Here is a 21209-nt window from a genome sequence, read left to right on the forward strand (position 1 = left end):
AGGTGGCCAAAGTATTGGAGCCTCAGCTTCAGGCTCTGTCCTTCCAGTGAGCACTCAGGGCTGATTTCCTTAAGAATGGAGAGGTTTGATCTTCTTGCAGTCCATGGGACTCTCAAGAGTCTCCTCCAGCACCATAATTCAAAAGCAACAATTCTTCAGCGATCAGCCTTCTCAGCAATCCAGCTCTCACTTCCATACATCACTACTGGGAAAACCATAGCTTTTACTATATGGACCTTTGTTGTCAAGGTGATGTCTCTGCTTTTTAAGACCAACAATAAGAAACTCTTTTAACTACATTTGAAGCAGGAAACCAGCTAGGGAGGAAATTGGACCTTTGGATGACAAGAAAGAAGAAGGTGTGTTAAAGGAGGAGAATGAGATTACAGATCAGCTAAATTAATTATTTCCATCTGTCTTCACTGTGGAAGATGTAGGGCAGATCTCTGTGCTTGAACTTTCTCAGTAAGGGAATTTGAGGAACTGAGGCAAATAGTAGTGACGAGAGACCACGTTCTAGGCCTTATGGATAAATTATCAACAAACTAATCACTGGGTCCAGATGGCAGCCGTTCAACAGTTCTTTAAAATTCTAATGTGAAATTGCTGATCTTCTAGCAGAAATATATAACTTATCCCTAGGATCAGATTGCATTCCTGATGATTGGACAGTACCAATATAATACCAATTTTTAAAGAGCGATCCAGGGGGATGCAAGAAATTACAGGTCAGTTTGGACAATTAATGAATGGGAGTTGCTGTGCCATTAAACTTCAGATAACAGACTCGGACAACATCCCGGATTGGAATGGAGTCAGAGGAAGCTGCGTTGATAAAAAAAGGCAGTTGGAAAAATATATACTAATAAAGCTGTATTTGACGGATGAAAGTATATGATGTTTGACATGACTGAGAATCATGGACTCAGGGACAGAGAATTATAAAGCATCAAAATCGAGATGTGGAAAATAAGGAAACAACAAGGAGAGGCAGGACTGAGATGTGGAGATATGTGGAGATGTGGAGCTCCGAAAAATTAATACTTATCATTTGGACTATAATTTGGTCTTTTTTATTTTAGTTTTTTATTTTAATTGGAGTATTATGATTGGATATATTAATTGGATGTTTTTTATTGGAAAACCAATAAAAATGATTAAAAGAAAGAAATTACAGGTCAGTTAGCTTGATATTCTTCTTAGAAAACTTGTGGAAAACATCATTTAAGATAAATTCTCCAAGTATATAGAAGACTAAGTCTTGCTGAAGAAGAATCAGTAAGGCTTCGGCAAAGGGTAACTCCTGCCTGCCATAACTGGGTGGATGGGTATTTAAATGGCAGTTCTAGCAAGTGCAAAGTGATGCAGTCTGGGGCAAGAAGCCTTACCTTCAAATGCCTGCAAATGGACTCTGAACCGTTGGTTTCTGGTCATCAAAGAGATCTTGGAGTCATGCAGAATAGCTTGATGAAAATGTCAACCCCGTGTGTGGCAGTTATGAAAGGGTGAATTCTGCAAATATCATGATGCTCATATACAAATCTATGGTGTTGTTAAGTTGTGGGTGAACATATCAGACGACACAGTGATACTTCAAACAGCTCTTGTTTATTCACAGGCCAGAACAGAACTGAACTGAAGGGTTCAGCCAGCCTGCTTATATAGAGCTCCACTAGAACGCAACTGTAACAACTTTCTTTAACTATCCAGTCACTGAACGTCACTTTCACTCCCTTATTTGCATATGTGGACCTGAGTGAAAACTATCTACAGTATCCCCCTGCTGGCCCAGGGTGAGAACTTCAGTACATAACAGGTATAGCCAGAATACTGCGTACGGTTCTGACTGCCTTACCACAGAAAGGATATGAGTTGCATCTGTAGTCTGTTACTCAAACTGCTTGGTTTATGTTACAGCTTAAGATACTGGTGTAGGGAGGAGAAAATATTGCATGTGGCAGCCAGCAGCGTTTTGCTTCTCCAAAGCTGACAAACTGTGCAGGCAGCTTTATGCAACTCAGCCCACATGCCTGGCCAGCACTGCAAAGCACAGGCTCATGTTTTGTGTGAGTGTGAGGGAGTGTTAAGATAGTGGTTTGGCCAGAGGAGGTATGGTGACTGGTTGTGCCTGACTGGGATGTGGGGCGCAGGGGGAAGAGCTCAGAGACAGGGGTAGTAATGTATCACAACAGAAGGTCTGAGCAGAAAACTGAGACATGAAGAAGACAAGAGAGGAGCATTGCATTTTCTAATAAAAAATTAATACAGTAAATATACTTCATATAGGGCATTCATTTGTGCTAACCCAGCTTTTCAGAAAAGTTCTGAAAGTTCATCAGAGCAGAGCCTTATCTCTTGGCTCTAAGTGATGTCAGTAATCACTGCCCCCACATTTTCAAACTTTCTTCAAACTTTTTTCAGTGAGGATGGGAAACTTGCTTTTATCTATATATCATCTATCTATCTATCATCTATCTATCTATCTATCTATCTATCATCTATCTATCATCTATCTATCTATCATCTATCATCTATCTATCATCTATCTATCATCTATCTATCTATCATCTATCATCTATCTATCTATCTATCTATCTATCTATCTATCTATCTATCTATCTATCATCTATCTATCTATCTATCATCTATCATCTCTATCTATATCTATCTATCTATCTATCTATCTATCTATCTATCTATCTATCTATCATCTATCATCTATCTATCTATCTATCATCTATCTATCTATCATCTATCATCTATCTATCTATCTATCTATCATCTATCATCTATCTATCTATCTATCTATCATCTATCATCTCTATCTATCTATATCTATCTATCTATCTATCTATCTATCTATCTATCTATCTATCTATCTATCATCTATCTATCTATCTATCATCTATCTATCTATCATCTATCATCTATCTATCTATCTATCTATCTATCTATCTATCTATCTATCTATCTATCTATCATCTATCTATCTATCTATCTATCATCTATCTATCTATCTATCATCTATCTATCTATCATCTATCTATCTATCATCTATCTATCTGTTTTTTAAAAAATGGAAGCTGGAATTCTTTACCACTGCAAATGCATTCAGGGTGACGAAACATATCAAAAAGAATGGGGAAAATTTATGTTATATATAGAGAAGACGGTGAGAAATAGGGAAACCAGTAGAATTAAAATAAACCTCATAACGGGAAAGCACAAGAAATGTATTGGATAATAATATCAACATGAATTGAAAATGTATATTAGGACTATTATTGAACAATATTTGTAAATGAATATAGACAGACAACAAGAATTGTAGATATAGAAAGATTTATTTGTTTACAAAAAAAATTCCTTCCAGTAGCACCTTAAAGACCAACTAAGTTAGTTCTTGGTATGAGCTTTTGTGTGCATGCACACTTCTTCAGATACACTCATCTGATACACTCATATTTGTTTACAGTCATTTTATGGGGAAAAATTGAAGAAGAACAATTATATATAAAATGGACAGAGACAATGCGAAAAGTTAAAGACGACATAAAAAAGCCGGAAGGAGGAAGGAAGGAAGTCAGCTCGGAAGAGCAAGAACAAATGTGAAACATAATGTACGTGAATGTATAGTGGCGCTGTGGGTTAAACCACAGAGCCTAGGGCTTGCCAATCAGAAGGTTGGCAGTTCGAATCCCCACGACGGGGTGAGCTCCCGTTGCTCATTCCCTGCTCCTGCCAACCTAGCAGTTCAAAAGCCCATCAAAGTGCAAGTAGATAAATAGGTACCACTCTGGTGGGAAGGTAAACGGCGTTTCTGTGTGCTGCTCTGGTTGCACCAGAAGCGGCTTAGTCATGCTGGCCACATGACCCAGAAGCTGTACGCCGGCTCCCTCAGCCAGTAAAGCGAGATGAGCGCTGCAACCCCAGAGTCGCCCGCGACTGGACCTAATGGTCAGGGGTCCCTTTACCTTTATGTATAGTATGTAACTAAAAATTCAATAAAGATCATCTGGGTGGGGGGAGCAAATGCATTCTTGACTCTGTACTGTGTTGCAGTGTGTACTCGATGTGAAACTCAAAAATCGTTGCCACCGTAATACAATCACCAGTTTTGTAACTATAGTGATTTTTAAGGTCCCTGCATGTGGGAGATATGCTGGCCTTGGCTGGAGAAACAGGAACTAGAGCGAAATTGACCTCAGCTGGATGGAAAAGACAGCCGTGGATATTTCCACACTAGCCTGTGAGTCATGTGAGCATGGCAAGATCCCTTCCCTGACAAACACTGCATGGGAAGGAGTGAGCTGCAGTGATTTAATCAGGAATCTGCTTAATAAATGGGATAAAAATGGTTCTTCTCCCATTATTTGCTAAGTTCCTATAGTAGCTAGGCACTGCACAAAATAGGTTTTAAAATCCATGCCCCCACCTAAAAACTTATTGTCTAGCAGGGAAAGTAAAGGCAGAGGTAAATTAAAAGAGCAACTGTCCCGTTAGTTGGATCTCTAACAAGTATGGAAATTCCCTTTACTGTTCTTTTAATCGGATCGCCTATCATATTGCAGAGTTCCATAAAAGCAACAGTGCCACCTCATGGACAGTTAAAGAACACGTACATAACGTACTGCAGTGTAGTTAAATGATGCTCAGTTAATTTTCTTAGTCTTTTACATTAGTGGTGAAGAAGCTGTTACGTGAAAGGAAGTAGGTCCTAATGGTTTCTGCAACGGCACTGCAATGTGGGGTGGAAAAGCACATTAAGTCTTCTTTTCCCGACACATAAATTGTTCTGCATACTTGTTCCTCACTGGTATCACAAGTGTTTGGACACTTCCAAAAACGTTTAGCTATCCCTGTATAAATGCTGTGCAGATTATTGGCTGGATATTTTTATTTATTGAAAAACCTAGTGGGAAAAGGGAGCCCAACTGCAGAGGCTGGGAAGTGGGGACAGAGAGGTGAGGCTGCAGAAATGTGCTTTGGAACCACAAATAATTCAGCATTACAAACAACTTCCCTTTTGAAAGTTCTGAACTAGGGAGGCAGTTACTCTTGAAGTAAGCAGCAGAGGAGCACCGTGTTATAAGAAGTTATATGCTGCCTGCATTTAAATTTATATTTAATTTACAGCAATGTTTTAATACCCCCCCACCTAAAAGTGAAGACTCCTAATCTCTAGGTAGATCTCCCCTGGGCAAGCATTCTGCTACTTCCATAAATTGATATTCTTACTCCTTTTTAGGGGGAGGGGTAGCCCGTATCTGTTCTTGTTTATACAGTGGTACCTCTGGTTAAGAACTTAATTCGTTCCGGAGGTCCGTTCTTAACCTGAAACTGTTCTTAACCTGAGGTACCACTTTAGATAACGGGGCCTCCCGCTGCCGCCGCCGCACGATTTCTGTTCTCATCCGGAAGCAAAGTTCTTAACCCGAGGTACTACTTCCGGGTTAGAGGAGTCTGTAACCTGAAGCGTTCGTAACCTGAGGTACCACTGTACATCAGGTTTTCCTCACATGCATTTTCATCAGTCTGTGAGTCAAGATCAAGTAATGGTTTGTATGTGTGAATGGGCCATCACCAATTAAAAATACATCAAACACATAAATGAGATTCACCCCAAAGAAGAGCTACTGCGCTGTAGTGATTAGAATAGGGTGTGTGACCAACCCTTTGGAGGAATAAGCACATTTTCTAATTGGAGAAACTGTTAATCATAGAATTGCAGAGTTGCAGGGGACCCTGCAGATCATCTAGTCCAACCCCTTGAAAAGCAGGAATATGTATCTGTCACATACAGGAATCGAACCTGATACCTTGGCGTTACCAGCTCTAACCAACAGAGCTATGTGAGCTGTTGTGGACTGTGCACCACTGGCACCACTTTTTTTCTCTCATTTCCTCCATTCCTTCCTGCTTTTTATTATTAGATCTACAAGTGTTGCAAACTACGTTTAGGAAGTATGATAGAAACTCCCTAATGAAGCTATTTATAGTAATCACTTATGAGCCAAGCAGTTGTTAAAAAGCAGGGGAGAAAGGGGAAGCCTTCCTATTGGAAACCCTTGCTGGAGTGAGTCCGCTGATATTTCTAGAGGTATAAGGTACTGTTTGATGTCAATTCTGTTGCAAATGCAGTTCTGTAGGCCTGTCTCAGTAGAAAAATTCCCCAGTACTTTTAACCATTGTTCCGCGTAGGAAGACTTCGAAATGCATGCGCCAGGAAAGTCGTCCCCCCGCCCCAATTGTTTCTGAACCACTGCTTAAGTTTGTAGTTATCTATTTGTCAGTTAACTTGCTAATTTGACAGAAAAGCAGTGAAATGGAATTGTAGAAAATACAAACAACGCGGGCAGGTTGAAATATGCTTGTCCTTCCCACTGCAGTCTAAGATGTTGCAGTATAAATATGATTCTATAAAAGGTGTGAATGGAACATAAACATAAAAGTGATGGATTTGGTACAGTCAGTGAACGCAATTATAAGTAGGTATGGCAGAAGACTATTTCATCAAGGCTGGATCCACTGATTAATACAAATCTACTCCATTTCTGCCAGTCAGCGGCTGTACTTCGCAGATGAGTTTTCTAAGGGCAGAGGTAAATAACCTTTGCCCCTAGTCCCAATAATTTGCTGTCATTTTTCTCCATTAAATTAGCATATAATTTGGAAGAAATTCACTCTGTTGTTTTCTCTCTCTTCACGATAAGAGCAAAATCTTACCATCCAGTCTTTTATGAATGGCTTCTTTGAATTCACCGTGCATTTTGCTTTAAAGAAATGAGTAAAATATATTCTGTGGGTGATACGCAACTTAGTTTTATTCAGAGAAGACTCACTGAAAATAGTGGACATGAGTTACTACTGAAGTCCATAGATTTCATTGGGTCTGTACCCTTTTTATCATTTAGGGGGTTGGGGGGAGTGGGAGTTTTCTATGTAAAACAAAAGCAATAGGCTTTTTACATTGCCTAACTTCCTTTCAACATTTGCCAGCAAAGTAGCCTTAACGGGTGAGAAAGACAAGAAATAGTTAAACATTTACTTGCAGCTTGATTCATATTTTGAATGGACGTAGAATCTGGGAGAAAATGACTGTTTCAAGAATCGCCGCTTCCTGTCTGTCAATTCAATTCTGTCTCTGGATAATAATTGTATTCATTTAGCATTTAGAATACTCAAATTTGCAAATGACAACCCAAATGAATATTTCATAACAAAGAGGCATGATCCATTATGGTAGTGTGACTCTAACTAGTAGCGCAGCATGACTGATCTCGCATTTAGAATTTGTGTGAGAGACTGTGGCACACGGCTAATTAAAAGTACAGCTTTTAATCTTAAAAAAACAGAAAGAAAAGAAATGTAAGACTCGGGTGAAGGGGAAAGTCCTGTTTTTCCTGTTGTGGGAAAGGTGTGCTGGGTTTGTTGTGAGTTCGTTCCGTTGTGTTGTCATAAAACAGAGGCACCTGTAAAAGTCTGGAAAGGGAAAACAGTATTTGGAGTTGCCATCTGGGAGTATGTTTTGTGCTCTCCCAAGAAAATGCATAACCTAGGCCAGCAACAGGGTTAGTGTGCAATTTGGTTTATACAAAATATGCCCCAAGGCAACATTGGAGAACCTTTCCTGATCGTGGAAATGAGCAAACAGGAATTTGAGTTGTTTGGGTTAAAAACAACCACAGCAACCCACTATGGTAGTTGTGTATCACAACATTGCTTTTGAGGAGTATAAAACAGACATGCAACGGTTCCGGGGCTGCTTTCTTCCTTTCGGCTAATTCAGCCTGTGCAATTTAACATAGCACAAATGTTGAAAAAGTTGTTTTATATTGATATTCTTAGTAGCAATGGGTTTTTTCTTCTTTAAATCATGCTTAGGAGGTTCAGAGCGACTGAGTGAGTCATAGAGGATATATGGCTATCAGTAGCTGTTAGCTGTGATGGTTAAATGGAGTTTCCATGTATGATTGCAGTTTACCTGACCAATGGGACAAACAGTCAAGGAAGGCAGTAGCCTTTCTGTCCTATTACTGCGTTTCCAGAGCCACCTTCCTACTTGAGAGTAAGCTTTTGTGGGAGTTGGGTTTCCCCAAACATGCTCAAGACTAGAGCTTTCTGCTTGAAGTATCCGGTTGGAAAGAGAATACTCCCGACGCAGTTGCTACAGTTTCTTCTCCCCTTTCCCTGCACAGAATCAAAGCCCTGCAAATCGTTCAGCACCAACCTTCACCTCTTTAAAAGTTTAGTCTTTTAAGAGGCAAGCGGCCTCCAAATCAAGGCTCTGCCTCCTTCCAAACTTCGAAAACCAACAGCCTTTTGCTCCGTTTGCCTCGGTTTGGAAACGAAAAAAAGATGGGTGGACGCAAGAAGAGAAAGGATTTTATTTTTTATTTTTTAAAAGCCCCTTGCAAATGGATTGGATCCGGGCACAGCAGAGTTCTGGAGGTGTGGCGCGGGAGGGAACCTGCTTTGGAAAATAAATCGATCCCCGGGGAATCGCCTGGGAAAGATGCGCGCGTGTGTGTGTGTGCGCGCCCGCGCGCGTGGACCGGGCTTGACTCGGCTCCAGCCTGGGTCTGCCTCTGAGCGTGACGTCACTTGGCTTTAGCACACAGCGGCACAAGAGCAGGCGGCTGGGTGAGTGACAGGCCAGCCTACTTTTTAATAGCTTTGTCATGTGACTGGAACAGTAGTAAGACAGGTGCCTTCGGTTCACTCTCAGTAAGGGGCTGCTTGGCTGCGCGCGAGTATATTTGCTCTCTCTCCCTCTCTTGCTCTCTCTCTCTCGCCCTGGCTGTGGATTGTAGTTTCAAAGCTTTGCTGCCGTCATTCAGGAGCTGGATGGCGTGGGACATGTGTAATCAGGACTCTGTTTGGAGTGACATCGAGGTGAGCTTTTGGGGGGACGGTCTCTCTCTCTCTCCCCTTTTTTTGCGTGCAAATTCTCCCAGCTGGAGGGCTTGTTTCCTTGTATTCTGTTCTTCCTTTCCCCTTTTCCCCCCCTCCTCCCTTTTTTATTTTTCGCTTGTGTTGCTTTGAATCTTGTCCACCCCTCCCTTGCCGGAAAGTAGCCAGGAGAAAGAACCCTTTTGGAATGGAAGCAAGGCTGCATTTTATCTTTAATCCTGTAAGTTTTTCTTTTCTCTCCACCTTCCCACCCCCCACCCCACCCCGCCGGCTTTCTATTTTAAGATTACGCTCCGGTTCCTTGAGCAAATTAAAAAAAAAAAAAAAAGCAACTGGCTCCTGTCATCGGGATCTCCTGCAGTTGGAAACTATTTTTATGTGCCTTTGGCTCCCTTTCCAGTCATATGCAATATTTATGCACAGAGATATTGATATGAATCGATGTCTGAAGTCTTTCCATTGGCATTTAGTGGCATCTGGCTTGGGAAAAAAGCTGCCTCTTTTTCTGTGTGCGTGAGGCAGACGAAACGCTGTCGTTCACCTTTTAAAACTTGCAAAAAGAAAAAAAAAGTAGTTTTATTTTATATGGGGTTGTGGGCTGCAGAGCAGAGGTGCTTGTGCGTGGAGCGAGACGGGCTGCGTATCGGTTGCTGTGTTGTGGGAATGTGGCTTTTGTGCTGTGATTTTTGGGAAGAGATGCCCTGTCGCTTCTGCTGGAATGCTTGGGCTAGGAGTCCTCTTCCTTTGGTTCTGTGCCGCTGAGACAACAGGATGGAGCATGAGAATAGAGTTTATGCAGGATCTCGTGCTGCTGCTGCTGCTGCCTCCGCTGCTTGAGTAAAAATAGATGGCAATACATCAAACCTGCAGTTTCTGCTGGCTACAATTCATAAAGGGGAGGGGGGAACGGAGGCAGGGGTGGGGAAGAAAATAAGCAGCCCATTGGGAGTCTCTGGAGTATAGGAACAGAGGCTTGAGGGTGTCTAAATGCTTGCAATCAGGAAAAACCAAACCAAAATAAATATCCGAGTTCGAAATGGTGTAGTGCCTGAAAGTTCCTGCAACTTGGGGAAAACTTTCCCCCTCCCCGGTTATCCCAAAACAGAAGCTTCAAATGATAGCTACTTTTACAGGCCATTCCCAATGCATCTCCATTCAGTCTTTTAATGGGGATTTTAACTAAGTGTGCACAGGATTCCAGCTTTAAATGCTTCCTTTGGCAGGAGAGAAAGCTACTGGTGATTCCCTTCCCCGCAACCCCCCTCCTTTTTAAAAAAACCCTGAAGATGTTGTTTTAGTGCATGGGCACATATTATTGGGTACAATCCTTTAATGCTTTCTGCATATACGTATTCCGGGCAGGAAGCAAATATAATAGTATATTCCCATTATTATTATTAATTATCATCATCAAAAATCATGTTTAAAATATTTGCATCTGCCGACTTCTGTTTGCATATCGTAATTTTTCATCTCTTGTTTTGACTCAGTAAAGTGGAAGAGATATGGATAATTCATATGTCCTGTAGCTATTATGAGTCAAAGTGGTAAGCGAGTGACTTGCTGGCTCCAGAAGTCCTGATTTGTTTCTGAGCAGCTGGGAGCATCCAGTGGATTAGAATCATAGATTGCCGTCTTGGTTTTTGTTGCACGGGTCTCGGCTGCCGTGGCTTCGTTTTTTCCATCATGCATTATTCCTAACGCTGCTAGGAGCTTATTTGAGGAACCAATGTCTGTGGAAATGGTGATGATCTATTTTAATCACCAGTGTTCCTGCAGGAATTTCAGGCTGGTAACAAGAAAATATAATTTATGCCAGTGAGCCGTTTATTTGCTTTTGGGTTTGGGTTCTTCTTCTTGTTGTTTTTACTTGTTTAGAGGAAGGGAAGGGGCTCTGTGTCAGTTGTATCGCAGATAAGGTGGCTTCGTAGTTCCATCTTTCAAAGTGGCATGAGCTTTGACCCTATGTGCAGACAGTTTGGTTACTGGCTATAAGCTGTTCCTGCTCCTCTGGGGAATCGCCTTTCCTCTTAAAGTACGACCAGCATCAAGTACGATAGGCAGCTCTCCCCCCCCTTCTTTTGAGGCCCTCCAAATTAACTTCTGATATAAAATACTTGAGATCCCCTTGTTCATAACAAGGAGATTCCCTGCTCCTCCATAAAGGAATGTACATCACAGTAACCGATCAGCGTCCCACAGCGTTTCTCTGTTTAATGAAGGTAATGTACGACGAGGCTGCAAAGATTGATAAAGAGAATGCACATGGTGTTATGTTTGCTTTAAGCATATCGTCCGTGTTTGGGATCATCTCTCTCTCTCTCGCCTCCCTCTCCCTCCCTCGACTCTCTTTAACAACCTTGTTAAATACAGATTATTGTTTTCACTAATGCAATTTAAATGGCATACATCCAGCCCCTTCCCCCACCAGCACACACTGGCCATCATTTAGTTTTAAAAATTACCTTCGAAAAGCACACGAGCCTCCAAAAAGGTTAACGGAGAATGATGCTTAATTATGATGATTCATTATCATTGATGCAGTTAAGCTAATTTATTGTTTGCTCTTTAACTAAGCGTTTGGAGGGGTGGGTGAGAATGATCTGGGGGCAAAAGAAAGGTACAATAATTAGCCTTTGTGTTTAGTGACTGCTTTATCCTCCTAAAGCTTATTACAGAACTAAGGGTATAGTTGTGTAATAACTGCCGTAAGCTGTTGGCTGTGTTTTTTTAAAAAAGGGGGGGTGGAGAGACATTGCTTGCAAGGTGCACCTGTTAGAGATGTATAGACAAACGCCAGATATCTGCGACGAGGACAGTCAGATGAGGACAGTTACAGGACTCGGAGTGTTAAACCTGGCATCATTCAAAGGCCAAATATAAATTAATAACAGGAACACTTGCTACTAATGTCTCTCAGATTAGAAGTCTAGTGCCATATCTAGAAGCATTGATTTTATTATCAGGTCAACATTGGCAAGAGTCAGCGTGCTTCACTTCAGATATTCCATTTGCTTTTAAAAAGTGACACTCCAGTCATTAGAGAGAAATGAGAACTGGGAAGAGAAGACTTCCTTTGTTTTTAAACCCCCTGCCCCAAATAGAACAGTTATTTCTTATATTGCTTCAAAATGGCCACTGCAGGCCTTTTTGAAAAATGTGTACCTATTGAGAGAACCCATCCAGTTTTAACTAGGCGGTGCAGAGGCATGGAGAGAGAATGGGAATCTATTTTTACAAATGAAAAGTAGTAAAGCGATCAGCACGGCGCCTTGGAAGTCTGTGGCATCAGTTTTAAGCCACTGACCTCCACAACACAAACCTGGGGGATGATGCTGAGAATCTACCTTTTCAGGCAAAGACCTAGATTATCCTTTAATGAGATCACAGATTTCATTTGGGCATCAAGAAAAGGTCATTTCTGCATTACAACATTTGCCAACTTTAGGATTGGAAACATAGAGGGTGGGGAAGCCTTTTATTTTTCCCCTAAGGGGAGAAAAACAGTTTTCATTACCACTCTTGCTATGCAGTTTTCTTTGTGTGTTTCCCCCACCTTTTCGTCAAGTTTGCCATATACTACATATGTGTGTGTATAACTCAGGTAGGCCTTGAACTGTTACAGCTTTGTACTCTTTTCAGAGAACAGTAATAAAGAACAGAGACTCTCCTTCCAGCCCTTAAGTTTCCCTTTCTATGCACCTATTGTCCGCTTCCCTGCATCGTCCTGCTTGACCAGTGAAAGTGGAATGGTAAATTGTAGCCTTTGCCAGCTTCTCCAAGTCTGTTGACCCTGTTTCTCTATTCCAAAGCATGCCTTGCAATTAGGTTGTCACACGTAAAGGCAGAATATGCAGTGCTGGAGTCGCTCTTTCAGGGACTGCCTGTCAAATGTTTCAGGAAGTTTATTTTTCTGAAGTCCAACTTGAGCAAGAAACCTGCACTTAGCTGTTGAAGTGTGACATGACAGACATTGAATTCCTATGTTTGCTGGGGGAAGGGTGCTTTAAGGTTACTGATACATTCACCTTAATTGACCTCATTCGAGCAAGATTATAAATAAGGGAAACTATACCATCTTTGAGGGTGAATGACAGGCCGTGGCATCTGAAATCCATGTGCATTTTTCGCAGGGTGTTTTGGCTGCTGCATTTGACACAGATAAATCCAGGAAATGGAAGGTGGGAGGCTGGAAATCTTCATTGTTAAAATGACTACATTTTGTCACCTTTTAACAACATAATTGCTAATTCATATGGGTGCTAACACAGGGGAGTTCTGGCTTATGCAGAAAAAATGAAATAAAAGCTGAAGATATACTACGGACACAATGCAGCAAAAGTTAAGCACTTTTGAGTCACAATTAGTTCAGTTGCAAAGTTCAGCACCATGTTTAGTTTTGTGCCATTAAGCTCTGTAGGATTTGTGTTTGTGGCTATGTAGTTAAAAACAAATTTTCACAAGGCTGTAGCTGTAGCCTTACTTACCCACATTGTGACTGCTGAACAGTTGTGGATACGTTGTAAAAAGACATGTATCTTCAGTTAGCCTGATATCTAAATTAAATGATGCTGAGACGTCTACGGAAATATATGCTGCCTAAAGGTATTAGTGGAATGTTCTGTAGTATTAGTACAAGGTTTGCTTTGCAATGATTCTCCATATGTAACAGTTACCTAGCAAAACTTGCCAGAGCCAAATGTCAATCCCCACAAGAACAGAATGGAAGTACGGTAATAAGATTTTTTTAAAAATACAATTGCACGTTCAAACATCTCTGTATAACGGAGCTCTAACAGTTTAGCAGTATGTTCTCAGAGGAAGAATGAGTTTCATGGGTAGTGAAATCAATCCATGATCCCGGGGTAGATTTCAGCATAAACTATCAATATGTAAAAACAAAAACAATTGAATCAATAAAATCATACGCATGCTTTACATTGAGACGTCACTGGTTCACCTTGCTCCTTCTTGTCTGTTCAGTTTGGTGGCCGCTCACCAGGTCTCAGATGGAGGTCTTTCCTAGCTCTGTGGACTCTTTATGTCAAGGAATGTTTGTATGCTGCGCATACACACTACAACCGAGCTATGGGCTAGGTAACATTAAACATCTTTTTCCATACTTCAGCTCAAACACGGGCTTTTGACTCTATGTATAAGTCACTTGCAGAAGTTGTGCTACTGTCATCTCATGATTGCTCCTGCACAGTCCCAGTGACATTTGCAACTGTCACCCACTTAGACTGGAGTGAATATACAGTGACAACTACACTAGCCTCCAGTGGCAATGCTTTCCCTTGTATGGTAAATAATGGCACCATGTTCATTTAACAAAAGATGCGTACATTGCTAGGAGTGTTGTGGGAGCAACCACCAGATCATTATCTGATAACCAGCACCACTTCAGGTTATGTATGACACAGGCATTGCAGGATTGGCTGGCCCAGCTATTGGACAAATGGGATACATGCCACAGGATCTTATCCTGCCTAGGACACCCTGGTGTTCTTATTATCATTGCCAGGACACATAACTACTCAGTCCTGGCCAGGACTAGCTGGATTACCAAAGCAACAAAAATGATTGCTTGAGATGGTAAGGGTTGTTGAAGAAGTTGTTTGCAATCCATATGTTGTCCCGTACCACATCACAAGAAGCCAGTTCATATTTTTTTTGGGCGGGGAGCAAAGGCGCAAATGCAGTTCACAGCAAATGTACTCATGGATATAAAAAGGTAAAGGGACCCCTGACCATTAGGTCCAGTCGTGACCGACTCTGGGGTTGTGGCGCTCATCTCGCTTTATTGGCTGAGGGAGCTTCCAGGTCATGTGGCCAGCATGACTAAGCCACTTCTGGCGAACCAGAGTAGCACACGAAAACGCTGTTTACCTTCCCGCCGGAGCAGTACCTATTTGTCAACTTGCCCTTTGACGTGCTTTCGAACTGCTAGGTTGGCAGGAGCAGGGACTGAGCAACGGGAGCTCACCCCATCGTGGGGATTCGAACTGCCGACCTTCTGATCAGCAAGTCCTAGGCTCTGTGGTTTAACCCACAGCGCCACCCGCGCCCCACTCATGGATATATCCATGATCAAAATTTCAGAAAAAGTGGTGCATTTTGGAAAACTTTTTGTGGTTGATTATGTGAATATGAGGTGCACACACAGGCCTCCCTAAATAGCTCCCCATCTACATTTCAATAATCCTGGATGTAGAATACTCTCTAGACTTAGTGTGAAGAAGTAGCTGTATATCCCAGAAGGAAAGAGGCATATCAGTGATGTGCAATGGGTGTGGATCTAGTAGAGGTAGGAGTTCAAATAATGGAGGGGAAAGGTGTCACCCTTGTTTGCATGCTTGCAGATGGGCAAGGCAGAGTTGGGTTGCCATCTCCCAAACCTGGGGGTAGCCTTATTAGTCTCGTTGCCGTTGCCCTATTCTGGTTCTCAGTCCACAAAAAGAGGAAGAGCTTTTACCTACCTCCCAAGACTGTTGTGAAGATATGGCTATGTCTTTCCTATCTCTGGCTGAGGATAAGCTATGAAAAGCCAATTAGTGGTGCTGTCAAGTTTGGCCTGTGAATGGCAAGATGCTAGCCAACAGAAATATGGTCTGAGACTGTGCTCCTAGCCGGAAAGTGAAGCTATAGATTGGGAGACTCCATAAATGGAATGTGACATTTATAGATATTTGGTCATTACTTGGCAGGTGCCTGGCTTTTTTGTGTCATGAGAAATATTTCAAAATCTGCTTATTATGAGGCTGTTATAGCTTAGCTTATAGTAGTTTACCCAGAGTTTTGTTACGGCTAATAATTCTGGAACCATTTAGCAGGTTGATGTGTGTGGGGCCAACAGAGATGTGTAATTTCATGTTGCTGTCTTTCCTGCTGGTTTTTGCATCATAGTTTCTGCTGTGGATTCTGGGCCTTCCTTATGTAAGTCCAGAGCTTGCTGGAATGGCATGTGTGTTGCTGGAAATGGCAGCCCCAAATCTCCCTCCTGGTGGATATGTAGTTTTAAAAGGAACAAATGCATGACAGCCAGCTCCTTGCTCTCTTCGTTGGCTTCCTTGTACAGCGGTACCTCGGGTTAAGAACTTAATTTGTTCTGGAGGTCTGTTCTTAACCTGAGGTACCACTTTAGCTAATGGGGCCTCTTGCTGCTGCTGCTGCTGCCGTACAATTTCTCTTCTCATCCTGAAGCAAAGTTCTTAACCCGAGGTACTATTTCTGGGTTAGAGGCATTTGTAACCTGAAGCATCTGTAACCTGAAGTGTCTGTAACCTGAGGTACCACTGTATAGGGGTGGGGAACCTCAGAGTTCATCTGCTTGCATGTTTACTCCTAGGTAAGTCCAACTGAATTCCATCGGGCTTACGTCTGAGCCAACATCCGGAGCATGGCCCTGTCAGTGTGCAATATTATACCTTAAAACTAAACTAGACTTTACCAAGGGAGAGAGGCACAGGTTTCCTGTCTTCGGTTGCCGTGCATCTCCTAATAATGCTTCATTCTGGCTTAACTGAGAGATCAGAAATCGCGGCCTCCCCTCTTTGCTTTTTAAACGACTTCTGCACTTTGGGGGCTGTGAACAAAAAGACAGTGGCTGTTCCCAGCGCAGGAGGGTGGTTTAGAAGGCAAAGGTCAGCCTTTCTCCAACAAGCTGGCCGGCACACACACAAACACGCTCTGTTGCTCACCTGTGCCAAGTTCCTTTGATACAAGTCAGCATTTTCTTCCCCAAAATGAAGTTAACTCCAGTGACCTGCTGGGTGGTATAAGTGAGTTAACGGAGCTATAATTCTTCTCACGTGCTGTTGTTCTTCACAGTTTCCTCTAATTAATGAAAGCATTTCTGTATCTTCCCTTCCCCTCTTTTCAGTGTGCTGCTCTGGTTGGTGAAGACCAGCCTCTTTGCCCAGATCTTCCAGAACTTGACCTCTCTGAATTAGATGTGAATGACTTGGATGCCGACAGCTTTCTGGGAGGACTCAAGTGGTACAGTGACCAATCGGAAATCATTTCCAATCAGTATGCCAATGAATCATCAAACATCTTTGAGGTAAGGAAAAGCTGTTCCACGTAAGCATCTTTTTTTAATGACACGGATGACAGTCTTTATCTGCTCTGATTTCTAATGTTTTCAAGCTGCAGTGCTTGCAGCTATTTTTCCGATTCCTTGGATATGGCTTCGGATTAGTGGGCGCTAATCCTGTAAAGAAATGGCGAAAATATCAAGATATTTAGGGGCCAGTATCAGTATTTCAAATGCCCAAACCAAGGATCTCAGGGATGACAGTTTGGATTTCTAAAATTCTGGATCACTGGATTGAAGCCGGGAAATAACTCGGGGGTGAAATTTTGTGGCTTAGGGGTGGAGCCAGAACAGAATCTGGCACATTTTGGCAAAAGGCTGACAAAGTCAGTTGTCAGGGTAGGACAAAAGGGGGAGTTTTCTGACCCTGCTAGTGATAGTACATTGGTTTTGTTTATCAGACTGGTAAAGCACTGGTTGGATGGCAACTCTAGGGTGAAATGCAGTTCAGGAGTGCTTGAGCTGCAAAGTTTGTTTACAAGGTGGTTCAGTAGGCCTGGGGGTAGCACTGTCTAGATCCTGTCTGCCCCCGCCCCATGAAGTTAACCTGAGCATGAAATTGCAGCACATTCAGCAACACAGTATACAACACTCCTTCCAGCCATTCCCTAACAGCATCCATGTTGACAGCACTGACTCCTACAAATCGTGGAGTGCTGTATTGGCAAAGAAGGAACAAACACAAGTGTGTGGCAAGTGGGCACCCTCTTGTGTTGTCACCCTGCCCCACAGATGCAGTAGGCCTGCTGTGGTGACTTCAAGCACTCGAACATCTGTGGTGAAGGCGGGAAGAGTACAGAAGTTAATATGCCCTGTGGATCTATACACATTGCCAATCTACACACTTTTGACTGGCCAATACCCAGATGTAGGACCTAGAAAACTTGTAGTGTTATTGTTAGGAGGCTAGCCAAGGGAACGCATGGGCCACTTCCCCTATGATTACCCTCCCTTCCTGTTTTTTTATTCTTCTACTGGCAGAGTTGTGCCAGCAGCAGAGCTATGCCAGCATACAATAATATGCGTAGGAGACCTGGACCTACGTAAATCCAAAAGCAAACCAGAGGTAGAGTTGGAGCTGTTAATTTTGAAAGTTCACCATCACCCCTTTCCCCCCACATTCTGGTGCAACTAGTCATGTGGAAATTTCCCCCCCTTCTTTATAAAAATTGCAGCCAGCACAGGAGTAGCATGTTCTATATCATCTGGCAGCGAGACGTGAAATAGACAAATTTTATTTATTTGTTTGAAACACTTTCTGTCCTGCTCTTTGGCCAAAAAGGCTCCCAGAGCAGCTTCCATGCAATTAATAAAAACAAGACAGCCCCTGCCTGCAAGCTTTTCATTTGTATCTTTGTCTTTTAGACTTTAAAAGACACACAGGGGGAAGAAGAAAACTGGAAAACTCAGACAGCAGTTCTGAGTTACATAATAGTTCTTATGACCAGCTAGAATGGAAACAGTTTAGGGAGGGGAGGATCCATATGGAACTAGCCTTCCAGGAGATGCAATGGAGTGCTCCTGCTTCTCATCTTTCCCCCTGCCGCTGACTGATGGAAGGGCTTCTGCCAGGTGAGAAGCCAGATGGAGAAGGTCTTTCAGCAGAGCTAATGGAGTCATCGTTCTTCCACCTGCATAACTCTACAACTAAACACAGAAAAGCAAGCCTGATATGAACCAATGGAGTTGAGACACTCTTTTTGGGGGGGAGTGGGGTGGGGTGGAAAGAATTATTATCCCAGGTCAAAGTACTCCAATATCATCCCATGTCATGATACTGTTGGCGGATTGCTCATCCAGAGGCATGGTGGTCTCTTTCTGAGCTGGTGGGCATTGTTGTGGGGGTATGTTGTGGACCTTTCATTTTCCTGATGGATTTCAGCCATCCTTTGATCTAATAAGGAAGAGGGGTGGACTTTAGTCCCTTTGCCAAATCCCTGGTTGGGGTTACAGGGCTTCCAAAAACCTCTAAGACTTATCAGAATGGCTTTGGGGGAATTTTGTCAAAGCCTTGCTTGCTCTCTGGAATGTGGAAATGGCTTATTTGGTTGACATGTTTTCTAGGGACTCTTTGATGCTGACTAGGGCATCAGTGGAGAAAGACTCTGGTTAATGCAATAGGACAGGTTGTAGAACCTGCTTTGGAGCCACCTTTGTCACCCTACCTGCAACATGGTATGTGTTTTCCCACCATTGTGTCGGTACAGTGCTGGCCTGTGAAGGCTTTCTGGGTGGTGATGGGACGTCTATATTCTGGCAACCAAGGTGTGCCTTTGCAAAGGGCTTTGCAGATTGTTTGCATTTTGACTTTACTCTACATTGATTGCAGATGGGGTTCTGGATGTTCTTGCACTGGTCACATTTATGTGTAAAAGTTCCAGTTTCTGCAGTCTGAGGATGTGGACAGGTTACCTGGCTGTGGGGTGCTGGCAAGTGGAGGCTGTTTGTGCCTCCTTGAAGAAAGGGGTATTCCCTGTGGCTTTGGGAGTGGTTGTGGCAGGCCCCCTTCAGATTCCACTGATAACTTTTGCCCAGTCTCTGAAGTGTTGTCTTTTGGCAAAATGCTCCAGTGTGTGACAGCCCAGCATCAAGCCTTCATTGCTAGCTATGATAATCTAGGATCCCGTATCAGTCTGGTTTACAATCTGTTTGCAACAGATGTTTGCACAATGACTTGCACTGCACTTGGTGGATGACCTGCACTGTAAGATGATCATGGAATACATCATGGTACCATGAACTATGGTATCCTTCTGATCTACCTTGCTGACTTGCAGCTAGGGAGTTTGTCTGTCTGTCTGTCTGTCTGTCTGTCTGTCTGTCTGTCTGTCTCTTTTCTGGTCCCACTTTTCTGGCCCCCGTCAGGTAGAATGTTCTGTCGCAAGAGACTAGGGCCCTGCAGGATCTGACATCTTTCCGCAGGGCCTGCAAGATGGAGCTGTTCCACCAGTCCTTTGGTCCGGGCCCAGTGACCCCCTTCCTTCTTCTTTCCTCTTTCTATGGGACCCTGTATGTAAGTGGCTTCTTGGCTTCTTCTCGCAGCCTTTCTCAACCTGTGGGTCCCCAGATGTTGTTGAACTACAACTCCCATCACCCCTAGCTGGCAAGGCCAGAGCTCAGGGATGATGAGAGTTGTAGTCCAACAACTTCTGGGGACCCACAGGTTGAGAAAGGCTGTATCGGCTCACATAGGACCAGCATGGGTGGCTGGGCCTGGTGAACATTTAATATTCCTTACCCCTACAGTTGTAATTCATGGGTCCCCCCTAATGTTATTTTGATTTTAAATGTGATTTTGAACTGTATCTTAACCAATCATTTGATTTTGTGTTTTTAATGTATTATATATTTGGTGTTAGCTGCCCTGAGCCTGGCCTTGGCCGGGGAGGGTGAGGTATAAATTCTTCCTCCTCCTCCTCCTCCTCCTCCTCCTCCTCCTCCTCCTCCTCCTCCTCCTCCTCCTCCTCCTCCTCCTCCTCCTCCTCCTCCTCTCTTCTTCTTCTTCTTCTTCTTCTTCTTCTTCTTCTTCTTCTTCTTCTTCTTCTTCTTCTTCTTCCTATTATTATGGAGCATAGGTCTTGGAATGTGGTACTCAAACTGTTGCTCAACCCTGTGGTCATTGCTGTAAGGCTTCACCTTGCATCTTTTGCTATTTAACAGCCATGCAGAACCAGCAGGTGAGATAATCTGTGGCTTTTTGGTATCGTTGATGGCACCTAGTTCTATTTCTGCTTTTCATCAAGTACCATGGTGACAGGTAGGGGGTTGCAAATGAGTGTTTGGAATTAGAAGCGGTTTGTTGGATGTGGTGAAGAGGTATTGCTGGTTAGGATGCAAGGTGGTCTAGGAACAAACATACAGCCTTTCCTAGGTGGGGTTGCAGTCTGTCAACCTCAGCTAGCATGGGCAATGGCCAGGGATAATAGGACTTGTAGGCCAGGAACTTTGAGAGGGCAATAGATTTCCCACTCCTGTTCTAAAGGAAATATTTATTTGTCCCTCCTACTTAAGTAGGGCTGGGTGAAGAACCCCTACCCCACAAACTTTGCAACCTTTTTTATGGGCTGTGATGCTGGTTCCCTTTGGTTAGTTTTGTTGTTGTTGGGGGAGGCTGTGGACATGGGGAAGTTTGCCCATTTTGATGGGTGGGAAAGGGAGATGTAGCTATAGTTTCTCTGTATAATATGGACAAGCCTTATTT

The 21209-nt window shown here is 42.9% G+C and overlaps 1 protein-coding gene across 5 annotated transcripts in view; it reads left to right on the plus strand.

Moving 5' to 3' along the window:
* Positions 1–21209, plus strand: part of PPARGC1A (PPARG coactivator 1 alpha) — a 652154-nt gene that overhangs the window by 531383 nt on the left and 99562 nt on the right. For 3 of the 5 annotated variants that reach the window (XM_081924454.1, XM_081924456.1, XM_081924455.1), the window contains one exon: positions 16796–16975. In XM_081924454.1, coding sequence (XP_081780580.1) covers positions 16796–16975 — 180 coding nt within the window. Of the gene's footprint in view, positions 1–8623; positions 8644–8706; positions 8896–16795; positions 16976–21209 lie in introns of those variants that run through there. The other 2 variants (XM_081924459.1, XM_081924457.1) reach the window with 2 other exon arrangements.

Source organism: Podarcis melisellensis, assembly GCF_964234715.1.
Source record: "Podarcis melisellensis genome assembly, chromosome: 9".
Classification (NCBI taxonomy): Eukaryota; Metazoa; Chordata; class Lepidosauria; order Squamata; family Lacertidae; genus Podarcis; species Podarcis melisellensis.